Here is a 21815-nt window from a genome sequence, read left to right as displayed (position 1 = left end):
TTATTGTCCACTGTAGTAAATAGAAAGACTGGGCTTACCTGAAGAGTAGATGTACTACCCATGTACTATCTGAAACCAAAGGGGCGCATTGGTTGCCAGATGTGAAAGTCCCGTCCCGTCCCCCCCGCTCTCCTACCCCACTATGTAGCTTTTGAGCGCATGGAATTCCACACTAGATAGTAATTTCTGCATGCTGCTGGGAAACCTTGCCTAAATTATCTTCATACCGTAACTTATTTTCTTTGCCTGTGGTTGTGTCTATACAGCCTCATCCACTTTGTTTCTGGTAATTTAATTTAAAAAACCCAACAACCTTGTTCTTACAGTAAGAAAGGAATGATAGACATTCTAAGACTAGGATAATCCTTAAACTCTCGTATATAGGTGCAGTGTTTATCTTTTGCCCAGACTGACATCTGAATGAAACAAAGAAAGGTGAAGAGTCCCACTGCAAGAGAAAGAAAGAGAGAAGAGAGAGAAAGAAAGAGAGAGAGGTCAACATTTATGAAATACTGTAGCTGGAATATTAGCCCAAAATTTTCAAACGAAGTATCTTATTCACCTGGAACGCATTGAGTCATGATAGTAAAACCAATCCATGTCCCCAGCTGTAATGGTGAAGAAAATGCAAAACTATTTCACACGATGAAAACTGCTAAAACAACCTAGCCCGCTTTTTAAAAAGTACATACAAAATGCATCTCTTTTTAATATCAACTTGTAAAAACCTTAGTAATAAAACAACTGAAATACAATCATGCACACAACCAGATAAGTAACTGGAGCCATTTGGATATTTGGACCAGAATCCACAAAAGCACAGCTCCCTTGTAGTGTTGTTTTTGCAACCTCGACAGACCTAAACACATACAAACTTCAATTTTGGAAAATAAAATAAAATTATGAGTCTAGAATTCTAGAACACTGCGTTTAGTTTCTGTTGAGACAGAATAGAGGCAGTGAATGCAAGTGTCACGTCTCAAACACCTGCAAACCTGGTCAGTCAAAAATGAAACCAGTTAGCCACTCACTCGCCTCCAAACCTATGGCCTATACAGCTGTACCCCTATCCTAACCAAGTCTTTGTGCTCATATTTTTCTTCCTAATAATTTTCCCAGTTTGGGGCATTTTCCAGGGAGTCACTATTTTGCGGGTGGGATTCAATCGCACATGGGCAAATTCAGGTTGTACATTTTAAGTGAATTAGATACTCATGTACAAAAAAGTTTTTTTTTTTAAAGACGACTTTGTGTTAAGGAAACAGAGGGATAACAATGGTTTGATATGATGTCATACAATCTCTCCACAAACAATGAGGACGAATGCTTAATAATCTGGAAGTGGCCTCAGAAGCTGCCCCCAACACTTTTTTACATTCTTCTCAAGTTTAAAAAAAAAGTTTGGGAATTTGGTATTCAGTATGACGTAGAGACAGAGCTCAGAATATTTTGATGTCCAACACAAAATCCAAGAACACACAGACACAAAAATGCAAGCAGCTAAATAACTGGTAATTTCTCTACCCTTTGCTAGCACTGCAAAGGTGGGCTATGCCACACAGCCAAACTCTGCCCTCCAGATGTTTTGGGACTACAACTCCCATGATCCCTAGCTAACAGGACCAGTGGTCAGGGGTGATGGGAGTTGTAGTCCCAAAACAGCTGGAGGGCCGAGTTTGCCTATGTCTGGCCTAATTCATGGTAGAGTCAGCTCTGCCACAATGCGAAAATGTAATAGGGCCTGGATAGTTGCATAAACCTCCAAACCACCTCCTGCAATACTCTTGTTGGCATACTCCAATTCATTATCTGACCAATTTAGCTCTTTCACTGACTGGGCAATTTTTTAAAAAGCTATCTTTATCTTACCCTTTCTTCGTCAGTTTCATTGAGAGGTGCGGCTTAAACACTGTCTCAAGGTAAAGGATGTGTTTGAGATGCAACTCAGCTGTGCTTCTGTGCCCAAGGTGGGGTAATAAAATACATGCATTTTACTGAGTTTCTCATCCCAGAAGCTGCCCCCATAGAATCCTGAACATTTCTTTACACTCCCCTACAAAAGCAAAATCTTACACCAATCTTTAAGCATGAGCTCGACATTACCGTGCCTTCCAGTTGTCAAACATACATACCTCATAGGTATAGTTAGGGCAGGACACAAAATAAAACAGCCATGTGAAAGGATTCTTCGTCGGATAAGGGATCTTACTGGTCTTGGATCCTATTGATTTAAAAGATCCACAGAAATGTAAACTAGTGGTACTTTCTGTATACAGACATATTTTCCCTATAGTATATGGTTTGGCAGCATGGCTCTAATTGGTAGAAGAGTTTGGATTTGATATCCCACTTTATCACTACCCAAAGGAGTCTCAAAGCGGCTAACAATCTCCTTTCCCTTCCTCCCCCACAACAAACACTCTGTGAGGTGAGTGGGGCTGAGAGACTTCAGAGAAGTGTGACTGGCCCAAGGTCACCCAGCAGCTACATGTGGAGGAGTGGGGAAGCGAACCCAGCTCTCCAGATTACAAGCCTACCACTCTTAACCACTACACCACGCTGGTAGATATAGGGTTCTGGTAAAACCCAAAGTAGCTCCTGCAAGTCTGAAGTCTGTCCTTCTCTGGATTATAGAATGATCAGCTGTGGGATGGGATGAAAAGGACCATTCTATCATGAGCTAAGCTAGGAATCCTTTTTCGCTCTCTATAAGACTAGACAGTTTAGAGAAGAAGTCTTGTTTCCTCCTTCCTTGCCTTGCAATATTTGGAAATCTTTTCTCTAAAATGGCAATGTCATTAGCCAATAACCTATGCTGACTGACTACCTCTAGGAAGTTTCTGTAGTGGACTGTCTGCCCAGAATAATTGTAGCTTTAATCCAATACAGTGGTACCTCGGGTTACAAACACTTCAGGTTACAGACTCCACTAACCCCGAAGTAGTACCTTGGGTTAAGAACTTTACCTCAGGCTGAGAACAGAAATCACGCGGCGGCAGTGGGAGGCCCCATTAGCTAAAGTGGTACCTCAAGTTAAGAACGGTTTCAGGTTAGGAACGGACCTCCAGAACAAATTAAAGTTTGTAACCAGAGGAACCACTGTATATTAATATAAACTAATTCTGCAATGCAAATCCTTTTGTAACCAAAACAGCATCGACTGGTAGGTATCAGCAGGCTTGGAGGAACCCCAAGGTTTGCGGAAGTATTAATGATCTTTACCAAAATAAAGAAATGCTGAGGGGGAGGTCAGTTTACACTTTTGAAAGCTCACCCTAACTCAATTCAATAATAATAGAAACCAAGCACTCAACTTTTACCATCTCTTCTCAAATTACTAAGTGCAACATGGATAGAAAAGTTTCCAGCTTCACATGTCTGCAATGAGACAGAAATAAAAGGCAATTAAAACAAAGACTGCTTGAAACAAAGAGGGCTCTGAACAAGTACAATTATGAGGATTAGTAAAACAACAGCAATGTTCTCATTAGCCCACTCTTACACTAAGCACCAGGATCATAGCTGGGGAGGGGAGGGATAAAGCTCCCCCCCCAACTGTGTTCCTTATAAAATTCCCCCTTAAAGTGGCATCAGTGGTTTAATTCATTGGAAGATTTCATCACCATTTCAATCAGCGTACTTAATTTTGTATTTATAACCTATTATTATCCAAAGGGGGGGGGGGTTGCAACATTTCTTTTAAAAATCATTTTTCAAATCAAAAGAAATGGTGCACATGGTATTATTTGAATTACTAAATTAAAATTATTATTAAATCATTTAAATTTGTCAATCCAAAAATAAGTCACCCATACCTCTATAAATCTATTTTCCTACAATCCTTTGCCCCTTGCTTGAACGAGGTAAATGAGTTTATATGTAATTGCCACATCCCAGATTCTATAAAACCCATTCAGACAAAGGGGAGGGAGGGAGCTTCCTCTCTACTGAAACCGGCATTTTAAGCTGCAGTCAGCAATATAGTCGCCATTTGTAAATCTGCATTTGCCCATTCCATATACTATCTAAAGTACAGCAAAGGAAATTTCTTACAATATAGTATTTATATTTGCAACTTACTCACCAGGAACATGATCAAAGCGAGGTTGACCTGCTTTTGTCCATAAGCTGCAAGACAAAAACAAGTTACGGAAGGTTCAATTTAGCACTCAATTAGCACCGTTAATGAAATGCTGAAACAAAATAAAAAGTAAAATATGTGTTATGTTGCTACTTACAGGGCGGTGTGTAAAGAGGATGGTTGATATAATAAGCAAGCCAGGCAGCGAATCCCCAGTAATAGAAACAATTCTGTAAAAAATAAAAAAAAGGAAAAGGGGGGGGGAGTCATTTATATTTGCGTTAATGTTTTACATTATGCGGGGCTATTGCTACGATTTAATCCATGTACGTTTGTGATGCATATCCATACCAATTCCCAGGTTCCATTTCTTTGTCACACCTTTATGTGGCTAAGAAGCAAATCCTAGGTAGGGACTAAGCAAGGTATGACTCCGTTCTCAATGGTTCTTATTAAGTTCTATGGAACAAGCCAAAAGAGAAATCCTAAAGTGATTACCGGTACAGTGGTGCCCCGCTAGATGAATGCCTTGCTAGACGAAAAACTCGCTAGACGAAGGCATTCGTCTAGCGGGAGGCTGCCCCGCTAGACGAAAAAGTCTATGGGGCTGCCTCGCAAGACAAATTTTTTTCGTCTTTTTTTTTCGTCTAGCGAAAGCGCGGCTGTCATTGCCGCTTCGCTAGACGAAATACCCGCTAGACGGAAAAATTCGTAGAACGGATTATTTTCGTCTAGCGGGGCACCACTGTATATGGTTTGCACCATCCAGAACAAGAGTAGGGCAGCACTTTCAATTCTCTCCTGTTGACGCTAATAGGTGAGGAACTGGTATACCAGTTCCAGGGCTGACCTCTTTTTTTTTACCCTTTCTGGGAAACAGCAGCTTTGGCAAATCCAAGGCCTTTCCCTGACCTGTCCCTGGAAGAATTCAGTTTCTGGCTCTACCATTTAACTTTCCACCATTGGTCCAGGTGGATCTCCCATAGAGAGGTCATCATAATCCTACAGCCCCTCAGTCCAGGAAACACAAAATTGATCCCTAAATTAGCAAGACAGTTGAGAGGAGGGACAAAGCTTTCTCACTGCTCTTACCCTGAGGGAGAGACACCCACAAAAATGTATGCCTAAGAAACACACGGAAGCATACGGAAACGGAGTTATCATTGCCCAGTGCTATTTTTCAAGAAAAAGAGGTGGCGGAACTCACCATGAACACCTCCCTTGTTATCTTATAATGGCAATGGCGCCCACTTGAGAGGTGCCAGAACTCAGTTCTGGCGAGTTCTGACTGAAAAAAAGACCTGGGCCTGCCCATTATTTGACAACATTCAGCCAATCAATCCCTTTTCCTAGGGACCTCTACTGGTTTAAAAATATTATGCGTGTCTTCACTTTGCATTTCATAACTGTATGTAGACGGTTCCACACTGCAGAATCTCTCAGGTGAGTATGCTAGAAGAAGATAGAAGGATTTTTTTGACTAGGTCCTGACAATAACCAAAGCAGCTACTGTACAGGCAAGCCATCAGTGGCTATGCTTGTTCTCACCGAATCTTGATGTTCTTCCAAGACAGAATAAAAATATTTTTTAAGGATAAGTATCCGCACTGGACCAGATCGAATGGTAAACGGTGTAATTAATGTGAACTACATAATAACATAAGCCAGTCTGAATAACAGACTGTAGAGTAAGTGATCTCCACTTCACCTGAAATTGAAAGCAGTAATAAAATAACTGGCCAGCTGCCACTAGCCAACTTATTCTTCAGATGCGCTGTCATTCAGCATAGGGCTTACTAGAAGCACTTAAAGCACCATCAAAGGGACCTCTGCCAGAGAGCTGCACTCTTAAAAGTTGTATCCTATCCAAGGAGGTCTATAGCCTTAAATGGAAACCAAGAAAAAAGTGAATGGGAAGATCACAGAAATCTTGGGTACCATATAGGACTAGGTGAAAATATTTTAAGTGAAAATATTTTATTAAAGCTATCAGAAAATTTAACTAATTATGAGCACAGGTAGGAACAAGCCACTATGTGTTGCTGATTCTATGGCCGAGTTCAGATGTTAACACCAGTCTACAACAAAAGAGCCTTGGGAATTGGGATGCCACCAGAGACACATCAACGTCCACGCGATATGCACTATGGGAATGCCAGCATCTCCAAACATGGCCTCTCTACATGGCCCACACCATCAAACAAAATGTAGTGACAAGACAAAAAACTCCCAAGGGTAGGCAATGCAGAGCAGCGCACGAAAATGCCGTTTACCTTCCCGCCAGAGCAGTACCTATTTATCTACTTGCACTTTGACGTGCTTTCGAACTGCTAAGTGGGCAGGAGCTGGGACCGAGCAACGGGAGCTCACCCCATCGTGGGGATTCGAACCGCCAACCTTCTGATCAGCAAGCCCTAGGCTCTGTGGTTTAACCCACAGCGCCACCCGCATCCCATGCAAAGGATACAGGCCTAGAAACACCAACAAGCCAGGCATTCACGCAAAACAAGTTTTTTTCAATTGCCACCTGACAGAACAGCTTAACCAAGTGTATTTCAAATGCACAGTGTAACCATTCTTATTTGCTATCTAGGTGGAATTGTTTAATAATACTCTGTTTCCAGCATAAGACAGCCACGGTGGATTTTCTGTGAAGCGCTCTGCACCTACCATTCAAAGATTTCAGCCAAGGAGGGACTCATAAAGACATAAGGAACAACCGTTTTGATATAGTGTCACTTCACACTGTAGGTGAAATTTTATATTCTCCACTTAATAATAATTTAAAAAGCACCACGCTAGATGAGGAAAGGTAGTACATAATGGTAGTACATACACTTTCTCCCAGGTGTGTTTTATTTCCACCTTGAAGGAGTTTTTAGCTTGGGAGAGCATTCAAATAATTCAATCCCCCATAAGCACGCTGAATGGTTCAGTTCCCCAAGGGCTACACCACATGATTTTATTTTACTTTTAACGTGAGGACTGGCTCTAGCATGCTATATAGACCAGAGCTTAAACCCAGAGTGTGTTCACAGAGAAAAGCAGAAAATGCAGAACATGTCTATGGGCTAGAAAACACCAGACGTTTCCTTCACAGGGTGGTACCTCAGAGCACATCAGTGGAAGGCACAGATCATGTCTTGATGTTACCACAAGTGTAAAAAGGGTGTGGGAGATAACCAACATAAAAAGAAAATTAAGGAAAACAACTTTCCAAACTGTACAGCGTTCACCGACAATTACTGCTGCAGTCCAAATTTCTTATTCTCAAAAAAAAGCCCTGTCTCCTCTTTCAGGTGGGAGAAGACTAACAAGGAAGCAACTGAGAAAACAAGACTATTGGGGAAACAAGTTGTGAAGGAAAACAGCAGCCCTAGGGAGTGGGGTGTAGGGAGCCTGAACATGGGCAAGGGAAAGGCTCAAGGGCTCAGGCCATTTGGCAACACTGCAGAGACGTAGGAGATATAGGGACAGAGAGGAGTGAAAGCTGGAAGGAATGTGGCAGAGTGGCTGCTTTATGTGTGGCAATCGCTATGGGTTATTGAAGGTGACCTGAAAGTAAACGGGGCTGAACTAGGAGACACAACAGGACAGCGCAGTAGTCCCATGACAATTTTTCAAATAGGTTTAAATGTGCAATAACATCAGCATGCAGTGTGTTTTTCTGCTCTCATCCCCATCAATGGCTGCAGAGACGCCAACTTGCAAGGGAGATGGAGGGTCTTGATGGCGCGCATGCGTACGTCAGAACGGAGGAGCCAGAGGGAGGAGATGAACATGGCGGTAGCACAGCTTCAATGGCCAGTGGCTCCTCCTCTCTAGCGCCCAGCCGATGCTTCCTCCTGCTGCCACTGGCCTGGGGCTGCTTGCCCTGTCTTTCCCTTACACAGCAGGAAGAGGCGAGCCACTGGCCACTGAAGCCACATCGCACCACACTGGGCTCCACGATTGGCCTCTTCTTCCCCCTCATAGCAGGTGGTAGTGGCAGGAGGAAGAGGAGTCAACTACTGAAGCCACACTCAGCTCCATGCTTGGCCCCCTGATTTTTTTGAACATTGGGGGTCCCAGCTCCCCCATAAAACATTACTGGGGCCCCCCAAAGAGCTGGGCCCCTAGGAATCCAATACGGCGGTTGTTATTTTCAGCAACAGGCCTACGTCAAGTGTCAAGCCTAGTTCCAGCTTGTTTGCTGCAATAAACCCACTAACTTCCCAGATGGAGCCGAAAGTAAGCTCAGGAGCATAGGAAGCTGCCTTATATGGCACCAGGCCATTGGCCCATCTAACTCAGAACTGTATACAAGGACTGGCAGAGGATTCCCCTGATTTCCCAGCCCTAGCTGGAGATGCCGGGGATTGAACCCAGAGCCCTTTGCTATGCAAAGCACTGAGCTGACCTAACTCACACTGTCAAGGAGGGCCTTTGCGCTTGGTTAGAAGGGATTAAGTGGCTATAGAGCAACAGTCGGAGAAAAAACTATGGAAGAAATAAAAATGGTAATGTGGAAAAAAACAAGCTTCAGTAGTGAAGTGTTAATGTTAACAGGTTACATCGATGTTAACACTGTGAGTGGCAGGAGGCAGCACCATACCCCGAAAGCTGTGCCAAGGATTTGGTTACTGCCGTGCTGAAGGTGGCGGCCAGATCTGAATTTTACAGAAGGGCTGTGAGTAGATTGTGTGGCAAATTTACCTTAACAATATTCCTCAGTGGCATAGTCCCATGGGAGAACCGATGAACAAATATTGTTTCAATCAACCTTTTGATGTAGTGGAAAGAATGGCAGATACATGCCAAGCTAGAAACAGCAAGATAAAAGCATTTCAGAAAGCTAGAGACACAAATACGGCAAGACATTTCGGAATAAAGTTGCGGCAAACCCAAGAATTAAATCCTCCGGCCTTAGAAGTGCGACTTACTTAACTACGGGGTGCCGGCTCGAGGAAAACCTGTCATCCAGGCCATAGATAAAAGGCATACGGAAATAAAACGCAAAATAGATGAACAATGGGCCCGTATATTCTATCAAGAATACCTGCAAAAAAGAGAGAGGTGGTTAGGTGGTTACCACGGCAATTCTCAGCAGCACTGGATGCCAGAGAAAGGGAAACTGGGGTCCCCAATAATATGGCACCTGTGGGCACCCTCAGACATGGCACCTGTCAAGGCCCCTTGCCCCTTTATTTAGGTGTGTATTGGTGGGAGGGTTGCTTGTTTTGAGGGAGGTTGTTGTCTTGCTTTCTTGTCTGTTGTTTTTCATGGGTGGGTATAAAGCTGGTTTTGTCTGTTTTGGAGGGAGGCAGGCATTTTGTCTGTTTTTTTGGGGGGGAGGAATAGGCCTTTTTGTCTGGATTTATGGGGGGGGGGGAACAGGGTCCTGAGCATCAAAAGATTTTCAAGTGGGCCCCTGGGGCAAACAATTAAAAAATGGGGGGGCTGCTTTAGTCAAGACGTTGGCCATGGTTTGGTTCCTTACGCCAACACTGTATGCTGTTATTCCAATCAGTACGGATGTCCAAGAAGCATTTGCTATTTCATACACACACAGTTTTGTGCCAACATTTTATCCCTATCCATGCAAAACCACACTGAAGTGGGCATATAGCATGGACTGGATGAGTGCCCCCAAAAGTCAGGCAGCCTTACAAGGTCATGCATGATTTTTTGTGGGGTGGGGTGGGGACTGAGAACACAACTTGGCATGTGAGTAATCTAAGCTGCTGCTTAAGGAATTCTGCAGCCTTTGTGTCTCTGAAGACGTGAATTGCAAGTTCTGGTGAAAACTCAGAAACCAGAGCAGAATATGTTGTCATCAGCCTTTGGTGCCTTATCCTTCCTCTAAAAAGTGCAAGTAGAATAAGACAACTAACGATGCAAAAATACTCAAACTGTACAATTCACACAGATTGCATAACTTGGGTTATCCTGGCAGGATGAAAGGCAGAAGACACCTAGTCCTAAATTTGGCTCAGCATGAGCCACTTACTTCCTCTTAATGCCACGGATTCCAACACATTGCTAGTTCCTTCACTTCCCCCCTTCCCCTCTCCCCATGTCCCCTTTCACAGCATGTGCTTATGTTGGAACCCAGCCAAGGACGCCTCCATCTGTGCAGGAATGTCCAAATGAGAAGAAGCTTGGAGGATGAGAAACAGTTATGCCCAGCAGTAGAGAACTTGGGTGTGAATTATACTATTTTTTAAAATATTCACATTTCAAACTACTGCTTTCAGCTTTGTAAGTTACCAGCAATATAACAGGGCATATTAAAGGGGAAGCAGGAAGGCATTGGGGCAGGGGCAGGGGCAGTGGGGGGGGGGGAGCTTTGGATAACAAATTCCTTATCTCCTGTTCCCACAGATTCCGGCTTTGCCTTTGTAAAAGCTCTCATGCTAGCTTTTCCAATCAGGCCAATGTGTGTCTTGAATGGGTGTGACAGACAGAAGTCAACTGGGAAAATATCTATGTCCTTATGTCTCAGAAACACTTCACCTGTTGAATTTCTGCAGGCACTGGGGCTCAGTCAGAAAAAAGGAAAAAGAGACCAGGGTCACTGTTCTGTCGCTGATGGTCCTGTTCAATAGGACTGGAACAGGCAGCTGGCCTGCCTCTGGGTCTCTCACCCTAATTCAGGAAAACTTGATCCCTGTGTTGTTGTTTCTTGCTACACCCCCTAATTGCCATTGCCTTCCACAAGCTGTGTTTTGTCGTGTTGCCTAGCAACCGCTGCTGCTTTGCGATGTGTTTGCCTGCCAAGTATTTGTGGCAATTCTATTCCTCACCACCCCTTGGATTCTTCACCCCACCACTTATAAATCAGACACACACAAAAAGGAGGGGAGAGCAAATGAGAGAGAAAGAAAAAGATGGCAGGGGCAGGGAGAGACTCCTGCCAATTGTGCTAAGCTGGCAAACCAAAGAACATTTGGGGACTTGACCACAGGCACAAGGAGAAAGTGATGGGAGGATTAATTAAGGCAAACAGTTATTAAAACATCTGAGGCTTTGAAGCTCACCATTGTCCATCCTATTTGGGGCCCTAAATCTTTAAAATAGAGCGTAGCGGTTGTGCCAACAGGAAGCAGCTGAAGGGCTTCTTCATCCCTCAGTGATTTTCCTTCTGAGAAGAAGAGAGGGAAAAGTTAAGGTGCTTGACAGCCGAAGAGGAACGCTATGAAGCATATGACTCCTAATCAAAAAGCCTGCATTTCCCGTTGACCTAGTAACACTTTTGCATTTATGGCAATGAGCCTTGGCTGAAAAGCAGCTTATTGCTCCAATTAAATTCCATGTTCACTCGGAGCGGGGGGGGGGGAGGAGTATCAGAACTATATACAGCCTTACTGACCAGGGTTAGGCGATATCCAGCTTTCAACCTTGTGGTTCATCCCCAGCTAAACATCACGATATACTGATAAATCACGGTATCTGAAATAGGGATGGAGCTATGCAGAGGCACTGGTTGGCAGCATGGTTTGTCCAACATTGTGATTTTTGCATAGCACGCACACACACATCATGATTTGTGATATATCGCCAGGTCAAAAATTATGGAACCAGTATCATGATATGGACTTCAAACTGGTTTGGGAAGATACAGGGATATACTGATCAGCCCTACCACTCACCTGTCTAGTCTACAACAGACTACTCCCCACATGCAGCAGCTCTCCACTGGCTCAGGCAAGGGTTATTTCCCAGTCCCGATACCCCCCAAAAAACCCGAAACACAGGATGTCAAGAGTTGACTAATGATCCTGAGAAGTGCAAAGCAACAGAACTATGGCCTCTCCCATAAGCACATTGTTTGGAGTAGCTTGAATAGCTGAAGAGATAAAAAGTGTAGCAGTAATTGTTGCATGACAACTGTTTTATATACACATGGTTTTGTACCACCACTCCTTCTCCAGTGTCCCGCCCAAGGCCAGCTGCAGATGGTAGTAAAATTGGGCATCTCCCAAGAGCCCAAGACCAGAAAAGGCCTGACAGCACTGCCATTCTCACTTTGCACAGAGGACCGAACAAGGACAGAAGACAGCAAGAGACATTCTCAGCTTGCATCCCCTGTCTCTTCCAATTAACGTTAATACATATTTTGGATGATACAGCAATGTTGTAATGGGGTTCTGCATTTCACTATAAACTGCTCCAAGGTAAGAAAAGTGGTATTTAACTGAAATAATAAGAATAATACTTCCACTATATAATACTTACTGGGATCAAGCCTTATAGACTGCCTTGAGGGATACCACTGAGGATCTGTAGGGACAAAAAAAAATATCACACAACTTTAATATGAAGAAGAAGAAGAAGAAGAAGAAGACGAAGAAGAAGAAGAAAGTCCGCTCAGTTTCCTAGCACTGGGGCAGGGGTGTCTGTGCTACAAACAGAGAACTTTTGAATTTACAAATATGAGCAAATTACCAAATTGGTGGAAGGGCAACCGGGGGGGGGGGGGGGAAGCATAACTACTTTTTGTACAGGTTTACTAGAATTGTTTCAAAGTACATAGAAGAATATACATGGCTTGTATGACATAGAGGATATCAGTGGCACCAGGCTCCATGCAATGACATATAATTCAACCATTTCTGGAAAGCTTCCCTCACTTTTTAAACATAGATTCCTTTGAAAAATACATATACTTACATAATTTATGGAACATTAGCCTGATATCACTTATTGTAGCATTTGGCTCAACCTAGGTAACAAAAAATATATATATCTATAAGCATGCAGGCATTCAAAAAAAGGCTTTTCAACCTAATCGGTTCCTTTTTACATTTTAGGAAACAGGAAATGAAGGGTGAGCTTCCCTATCTGTGATATGGAGCATAGCTGTCAAGTTTTACCTTTTCTCACAAGGAAGCCTATTTGGCATAATGGAATTTCCCTTAAAATAAGGGATAACTTGACAGCTATGATATGGAGGGAGATGATGCTGATCCATCTCAAACAGGATGTTTTAAACAATTACTAAGAAAATATATCTAAAGCACACAGATCAATCAAAATTCGGTTAAATTGTAGTAATAACGTTATGATTATTTACCTTTTCCAGAAAGCATAATTGTTGCTTTGTCTTCCAATCAAGGATTTCAACCTAAGAGAAAATGCCAAGTGAATAAATCAGCTAGAACAATCTCGCCGTGACGGCTTCTTGTATCTGTGTGAACAGGAAACAGTGATCAGACTAACAGTTGTTAAGCTGGTTGCTAAGCCATATTCTGCAACCAGGGGGTGTACATAAGCTTTTTAGCTTCACAGAATGTTAACTGTGATCCATAGAGTCACGGTAGGATAACAACAGAGTGGCACCTAACTGCAAAGTGGAAATTATTAGGTCTTGGAGATACCTGGTTTTCAACACCATGATGTACCACCGGATAAAAACCGCGAAATACAGTGGTACCTCGGGTTAAGTACTTAATTCGTTCCGGAGGTCCGTTCTTAACCTGAAACGTTCTTAACCTAAAGGACCACTTTAGCTAATGGGACCTCCTGCTGCCGCTGCGCCACCAGAGCACGATTTCTGTTCTTAAGCGGAGTTCTTAACCTGAAGCGTATTTAACCTGAAGCATACTTAACCCGAGGTACCACTGTAGTGATATGTCACAATGTCTGAAATAAGGATGGAGCTATGTAGAGGCATTGGCTGGCTTCATCCGTCCATCCCCCATTGTGATTTTTGAATAGCACACACACACACACACACACACACCATGATTTGTGATATATTGCCAGGTCAAAAATTATGAAACCAGTGTCATGACATGGACTTGAAACCAGATTTGGACAATTTATCGCTCTGCTCTATCTAACACACATCATGATTCACAGAATATTGCCAGGCCAAAAACTATGAAACCGGTATCACAATATGGACTTGAAAACGGTTTTTCATGATATATTGATATATTGCCCCGCCCTAGAAATTATCCATGCTGTGATGAAGAAATAAGCACATGTTGTGTCAATGTAGTGTCTGAAATGGTGTAAGGAAATTCATCCATTCTATGCACTGTTTCCAGCCATATTTGAATCATATACAAACTTGGTGTAACAGTGCCCTTGCTAGTGCTAATTATTATAGAATCATAGAACTGTACAGCTGGAAGCGACTCTCTAGTCCAGAGGTCAGCAAAGTTTTTCAGCAAGGGGCTGGTCCACTGTCCACCTTGTTGGGGGCTGGACTATATTTTTTGGGGGAGAAATGAACGAATTCCTATGCCCCACAAATATAAAAGAAATGCATTTTAAATAAAAGCACACATTCTACTCATGTAAAAACACCAGGCAGGACCCACAAAAAACCCAGAGATGCATTTTAAATAAAAGGACATATTCTTCTCATGTAAAAAACACGCTGATTCCCGGACCGTCCGCGGGCCAGATTTAGAAGGCAATTGGGCCGGATCCGGCCCCCGGGCATTAGTTTGCCTACCCACGCTCTAGTCCAGGGGTCAGCAAACTTTTTCAGGAGGGGGCTGGTCCACTGTCCCTCAGACCTTGTGGGGGGCCGGACCCACCCCCTCCTGAAAGCACCCCCACTCCTGAAAGCCACCCGGCAGCTGCCGACACCACTCACACCACAGTCACCAACGCTGCCTCATCTTCAGCAGCGTTGGCGTCCTTTGTTTCGACGGGGCACAGAGCCCATGCCACTGGCCTGGGTGGCGGGGGCAGCCTCCACACTGCTGCCGCTTCCTCCCGCTCGGCTGCCTCAGCGGGAAGGAAGGGGTGGTGCCCAGATGCGTCCATGGCTTCTGATTGGCTGCAGTAGGCGGCAGGGTCCGCAAGGTTCGCAGGCCGGGTTAACAAGCCTGGTGGGCCGTATCCGGCCCGCAGACCTTAGTTTGCCAACCCCCTGCAATGCTAGCACAGAGGTGTTATAGTGCCCTATCTTGTTTCCACCATGTTCTAGATGGTTCCACCATGTTCCAGGTGGTTCCTTGACTCAGTGAACTTTTACATCAGCTTGATATGTCATTGCATCCCGCCCTGAAATTTTATTTGCTGAAGAAGCAAATTCAACGGAGCTTATTTCTGGGAAGACATGTACTGTATACCGTATTACATAGGATTGCACTGCATGTATACTATTGTTACAGGAGTGGTATTTTCTTTTCTTATTAATTAGAACACATTTCTTTAGTACAGCAACAGTGGTAGCTTGGTTCTCGAACTCAAATCTGTTCCGGGAGTCCGTTTGACCCCCCAAAAACGTACAAAAAGCAAGGTACAGCTTCCGATTGGCAGCAGGAGCTTCCTGCACTCAATCGGAAGCCGCGTCAGACATTCGGCTTCCGAAAAACGTTTGCAAAATGGAAAACTTACTTCTGGGTTTGCGGCATTCGGGAGCTGATTTGTTCAACAACTAAGCCATTCGAGAATCAAGGTACCACTGTGCAACGTACAGTTGCGGAGTAAGGCTCCGCGGTACCCGGGGCGGCAAAGGAAACGCCCCGGGGCGGGGCGTCGTGACATCACATTGTGACGTCATGACGCTCCGCCCCTAGGGCGTTTCCGGGAGTGCCAGCGCCGCTTCTGCAGCCCTCTTTTAAGCCGAAGAGCTCGCTTTTAAGCTCTCCGGCTCAAAAGGAGGCTGTGGAAGCGGCGATCCGATGACAGAGTGCGCCTGTGCGTGCAGGCGCACTTCGTCGTCGGGCCGTGCGCTGCCGTTCCCAGGGTGACGTCACCCCCACGTGCCGCCGTTCGCTCCGTTGCCCCAGGAGCAGCAGCACCGCACACACCGTGCGCTGCTGCTCCCGGGGGGACGGAGCGAGTGGCGGCGCGTGGGGGTGACAAGCGACGGCCCCTCCTGCCACTCCCCACGCTGCCGGTCACCTCGGGAGCAGCAGCGCTGCACGGACGGGGTGCTCGCTCGGCCGTGCGCTGTTGCTCCTTGGGTGACGGAGGGAGCGGCAGTGCTTGGGAATGGCGGGAGGGGCTGCCGCTTGTCACCCCCACGCGCCGCCGTTCGCTCCGTCGCCCCGGGAGCAACAGCGCACGGCCGAGGGAGCACCCCGTCCGTGCAGCGCTGCTGCTCCCAGGGTGACCGGCGTTGCCTGGGGAGTGGCGGGAGGGGCGCCGCTTGTCACCCCCACCCGCCGCTTGTCGCCCCCACCCGCCGCTTGTCGCCCCTGTCGCCCGGGGGCATACCGCCCCCACCGCACCCCCCTATCGACGCCCCTGGCAACGTATTTTCCCAAATGAACCGCTAAGTCAAATTATGCTGCTTTGAGTATGCAATGTTGTAAGTGGGACATAAACCTTGAAATAATTAAATTTATCAAAATGCTCATAGACAGGCTTTTTTCCCCAGTCGGAACGTGCCAGAACTCGGGCACCTCTCAGGTACCATTCTAAGAGAACAAGGGAGGTTTACATGGCGAGTTCTGGAACCTCTTTTTTCTAGAAAAATAGATTTGTTTCAAAGATGTAAGAGCCATTGCAGGAATACTGCAGGGCCTAATTACCACCTCTCCCCATTGTCCTACTTGGTACTTACAACCAAATACCATATTGATCCCCCCCCCAAAAAAAATCACTCATGAGAAAAATGCTTACTTTGCAATCTATGAACAAGCAGGCTGGGATAAAAGCAATGCGAAATGAATTAATCCTGCCTGTGCAGGCGTAAGCGAGCCTCCTTTTGATTTAATTAGAGGAAGAGCATAATTTATCCTTATACCCCAAGCACCTGATTACTTCTTAGTAGTCAAATTAATCTTTCCAAGCATTTCTCCATGTAAGTCTATTTTCAGATCAAAATTCCTCTGCCAGAGTTGGCAATAAACCATGCCAGGGAACTATTTCTTTGCAATTGTCTGTTGCCAAGCAGCAGCACTGGAGGAAATACAAACAGATGCTTGACTGGAAAAGTTAGATGAGCATCCACTGAAGAAAAGTTTATCAAGTGGAAGAACATCTGCAAAAGACCATCTGATTGTGCAGGGATCACTACTCACACAATGCACACGCACGCACACAACTGTATATGCAGTGCCCCTTTGTAGACTGTCTAGATCACACATTTGTAATTCCATAGGTATAAAATAGTGGGTTTTTCCTGTTCTAAGCTACACTGCAATATCTGCTGCTTGCAAACTTTATAAAAATGCCACAGTGTGGAACAAGCATCTTGACATTAACACACACACACACTCCCAGGCTCTCTTCGTCCTGGGCTCCCAAATGCCCTCTCTGCATTGTGCCATGTGTAGCAATGGGACCGAAACTCAAGAAAGCATACAATTCCAACCAACCGTTTCCTCTCCTTTCATGCTCCCAGATCTGCCTATAAATTCCCACCTCATGCGCAAGCAATGTCCTGATGGAATATGGGTTACCTGGTACCCGCATCCCGCCAGCCTAGTTTTCTACCTCATTAGCACAGGGGCGAAAACTGTTAGAAAGCCATTCGCGTTGGTACAGTTCAGGGGAACAGCCCTTTCCTACATAGGATGGAAGTGTAAGAAATTTGGCTGTGTCTTCATTTTTTAAAACTGCTGTTTTGGAAAACACAATTTGAGCCTCCTCTCTCTAAAAAATAAAATACAGTGGTACCTCTGGTTAAGTACTTAATTGGTTTTGGAGGTCCGTTCTTAACTTGAAACTGTTTTTAACCTGAAGCACCACTTTTTGAGAGCCAGTGTGGTGTAGTGGTTAAGAGTGGTATACTCGTAATCTGGGGAACCGGGTTCGTGTCTCCACTCCTCCACATGCAGCTGCTGGGTGACCTTGGGCTAGTCACACTTCTCTGAAGTCTCTCAGCCCCACTCACCTCACAGAGTGTTTGTTGTGGGGGAGGAAGGGAAAGGAGAATGTTAGCCGCTTTGAGACTCCTTCGGGTAGTGAAAAGCGGGATATCAAATCCAAACTCTTCTTCTTCTCCTTCTTTAGCTAATGGGACCTCCTGCTGCCGCTGTGCCACCAGAACACAATTTCTGTTCTTATCCTGAAGCAAAGTTCTTAACCTGAAGCGTTATTTCTGATTAGCGGAGTCTGTAACCTAAAGCTTACTTAACCTGAAGCATATGTAACCCAAGGTACCACTGTAAAATCCAAGTTGCTATTGGTCCCAGAAGCTACATGACTCAGCATAGCTGTCACCGCTTAAAACTGCTACTTCTCCAATAACTCTAGCCCACCAATGATAGCAAGCAGCTTTCCAAATAACTCAGCAAAACAAGAACAACAACCTACTAATATCAGTTAGGGTGGCAGGGGGTATAAATTATTGAGGAAGAGCTTGCTTTTTATTCGTCTAGTAGAAATGCTTTTCTTTCGGAAAGAAATGCGTGCACTGGAATGACCTATTTCCAAGCCTAGGGTGGATGCAAAAGCCCTCTAGGGAAGCCAACACAGTGAATTCCTGCTCATTTAATATTAGTACTTCTCATAATTTGCCTTTGGACTCTGCAAAGCAGACCTACCCATGCCAAAATGCAGCCCAAATATGGCAACTCACCAGGCCTCTAGAAGACTCCTATTTTTCCTGGTTTTCTGGACTCCAAAAACAGGGCACTTGTCAAGGGCCTGGCAAGTCACAATACATGACTGATGGGTTGTGTTCAACCGGGTTGGTTGGAGGTTATGCCAGGTCTCCTGCAGAGAGGCTTTCTTTGCAAGACACATACTTATTAATTTTTATATTGTGCTATCCAGAATATCTGATTTCAGAGTCCTGATCCAGACAGCTCCAAACCCAACAGACAACTCAAGTTAAGTGCTGCTGCTCATCATTTTTTTGACAAAAACCTATTCAATGTATTATTGATGGGTTTGATTCCACCCATTATGGGATTAGTCTGCATTATTTAGTTGAGAGGAAAGGCTCATCCCTTTTATGGGTAATTCAGGACTGTGTATCTTATTTGCAGATCACAGGCGCTTGTTAAATATCCTGGTAACTTATCTTTCTCTAGTAAAATAATCTAAACTTTCTGAGCTGCAGAAAGGTAAAAAAAAAAACAACCAAGCAAGGCACATGCCCAAATGTTGGTCATAAAGGGTGCTTACAGACCCTCACCATTTTGTAGGTGGGATTCAGTGGTGTGCCAACAAATTCTGGTTGTGCAATTAATGTGGCGCTCTTGCGAAACAAACCCACACCCAAGAAAAATTAAGGAGCAAATGTTGGCAAAATTGTAATGGAAAGTGTGGGATTAACAATTGTTTGAGGCACAACATCATAAAACTTTGTGCAAACAAGTGAGAACGCTGAATAGGCAGGTGGCATGTGTTCAGTGGGCTAGGAGCACTAGGCCAGTCCCCTAAATGTTCCCCTGGCACCTCCTCCCCAGCTTTGGGAACGAGGCAAGAGGGCTCCAGCATCCTGTCAGATCCCTTGTGCCTCTTTCCCAAAGCCCAGGAATCTTATGCCTGGCTTAGGGAAGGAGACAAAACATCCAGCATCCTTTTCTCATATTGGCCAACCAGATGCCTGTGAGAAGCGCACAAACAGGACCAGAGCACAAGAGAAATTATTATAAAGAAATTACAGTTTGTATGTCTGCATTTGTCAAAAATCATGAAAATAGTGCCAAAATGGACCAATAAAACAAACAAACAAAATCAGTTTTATAAAGGGTTCACTGAGTAAGCATGTCCAGGGCAAAGATAATAAGACCAAGTACTGTACGTGATTTAATTTATTCTGGCTTTATGTGAAGAAAAATGTGCTGCTATTATTCTTATTAGTAGTAGTATCATCATCAATGTATTCATCACCATCTAAACAACTGTCTCAATGCAATTTACTAAAGGTAATTAAAAACCGCAATACATTTAAAACAAAACTAAAACCATACAAAGCATGGTTCATTGTTCATTCATTATTGTGCATTCTCTTGTCTCAATTTTTCTTCACAGGTACTGAATATGCCTATCTGTAGAGCATCTATGGACACAACGTTAGTCCAAAATATGAAACATCTCATGTGCAAGTGCACACTGAACTGAACCACTGCCCTGTGAATTATTCTTGTTCTCCAGTGTTTTTGCCAACTGTTACTATTTCTGAGTACAAATGTGTGGTATGCACTTCTCTTTGGATCAAGGCCTGAAATAGTGTTGTTGTTTTTTAATGGGCAAGCAATTAATTTCCAATATTGCTTAGATGCCTTGAAAAATATTCTATCCACGTATTTCAAGATTAGAAGATGAGGACAAACCGCGACAGGATGTTATTGTTCCATGCTCAATTAAGATTACATATGTTCAAATGCAGCTCAGATTGCACAACACAAAACCTGACAAGGCAAGTGGCGGTTTAGTCCTCCAGGAAGTTGCCATCGTTGTGGCCAGTGCAATTTCACCTTCACCTATTAGTCTGAAATGTAGTCTATGTTCTATTTTCAGTCATAGTATACCCAACCCTCTTCTAAACAAAGACACTGTTGTAGCACACTTAGCATGCTAATGAAGGCATGTGTAAGATGACAAAGCACAAAAATTGGGAGATTTGCTGAAAAGCAGTAGTTTTGCCAATTTCCAAAACAAGCAACCAGAGACTGCTTCAGCACCGCATTAAACAAAACCATGTTTGGGCTTAGTGTGTGGTTTGAACCCAGACAAAACACAAGCCATAGCCATAGGAGAAACTTTGGTAACCGACAGCCTGAGAGCCCTCCGTAACTCCTGGCAAAGGAGCTGGGATGCCAAGGAATGTTAATGAAAATCCCAATGTCAAACATAAAACAGTTGGCACGAACCAACCTCCTTTTGGAGTGCTCCTCACAGGCACAGCTTCTCCACTGATAGCGGAACTCCCAAATGGCAAAAGCAAGTGAAGGCAGACATGGCTAAGTGGAGGGACTCCTCTGAGACACCCATATTCTCTCCAGAATAGTTGATCAGTTGAATTGTTTTGCCTGGCTGCAGCAGCAAAGGGGAACGTCTGATTGGGTCCAATTGGATCTACCCCTTTCAGCCTGCAAGGCCCTTTCTGCCAAGCTACACCTACTTGCCCCTACATCTGATGGCAGGCAAGCAAAGAGGCATGCTCACAGCACAAGGAAACTTGTCAGGCAGAAGCACTCAACGAGGGCACATAGCAGGGCTCCTTAGGGGTTTGGATTAGGCAAGGAGCATGGCCTGAAGAGAGTCGGAAGGGCCAGCTAGAGAGGTGCGTTTGGCCTCCAAACCCAAGGTTCCCATCTCCTGTCATAAAAACCCTTTGTTGTTCTTAGAAAAGTAGGTTGCCAAAGGTGGCAACCATCTCTTCTACAAACACAGCCAAAAGTGCAGCAGCTATTACTACCGGTAGTAGGAAGATGTGACAGCCAAGTAGGTAGGTAATCAAGAAAGGGATGCCTGGAGATAGTTATTACACAAATCTGGATGGTCATAGGAGGCTGCCTTATATCAAGTCAGGTCCATCTAGCTAAGTATTGTCTACACTGGCTGGCAGCGTTTCAAACAGTCTTTTGCAGCCCTACCTGCAGATGCTGGCAGTTGAACCAGGGCTTTCTGAAAGCAAAACAGTACCTTTACCACTGTGCTATGGCCCTTCCCTATAATCTGAAGTCCATGGATACAGTTGCATGCCTGCCAACATGCACGTGTTGGCTCACTCTTACAACATACCTAATTATGTACAACAACCCCTGGTGACACACACTGATTTTAAAAGCTTTTTGCGCAACAGAAAAAGGTGTGTTTGCTGTGGCACAAAAAGCGTATAATCCTCTGTGTTATGGCAGTGGCTGCCCATTGACCCAGGAGG

The 21815-nt window shown here is 44.5% G+C and overlaps 1 protein-coding gene across 7 annotated transcripts in view; it reads right to left on the bottom strand.

The window, feature by feature from the left end:
* LOC117048128 (very-long-chain enoyl-CoA reductase-like) overlaps positions 1-21815 on the bottom strand; it is a 28739-nt gene that overhangs the window by 5007 nt on the left and 1917 nt on the right. For 2 of the 7 annotated variants that reach the window (XM_033151555.1, XM_033151554.1), the window contains exons 2-11: positions 13137-13187; positions 12299-12343; positions 11101-11204; positions 9004-9119; positions 8777-8882; positions 4239-4311; positions 4085-4128; positions 3315-3378; positions 2133-2221; positions 563-608 (exon numbers count right to left, since the gene is read on the bottom strand). In XM_033151555.1, the coding sequence (XP_033007446.1) occupies positions 563-608; positions 2133-2221; positions 3315-3378; positions 4085-4128; positions 4239-4311; positions 8777-8882; positions 9004-9119; positions 11101-11204; positions 12299-12343; positions 13137-13152 (703 nt within the window). In that variant the 5' untranslated portion in view covers positions 13153-13187. Of the gene's footprint in view, positions 1-128; positions 449-562; positions 634-2132; positions 2222-3314; positions 3379-4084; positions 4129-4238; positions 4312-8776; positions 8883-9003; positions 9120-11100; positions 11205-12298; positions 12344-12733; positions 12786-13136; positions 13188-21815 lie in introns of those variants that run through there. The other 5 variants (XM_033151558.1, XM_033151557.1, XM_033151553.1 and 2 more) reach the window with 5 other exon arrangements.

Source organism: Lacerta agilis, chromosome 6, assembly GCF_009819535.1.
Source record: "Lacerta agilis isolate rLacAgi1 chromosome 6, rLacAgi1.pri, whole genome shotgun sequence".
NCBI classification, from domain to species: domain Eukaryota; kingdom Metazoa; phylum Chordata; class Lepidosauria; order Squamata; family Lacertidae; genus Lacerta; species Lacerta agilis.
Note: the sequence above shows the minus strand (reverse complement) of the source record. Positions and strands in the feature narration are given on the sequence as shown.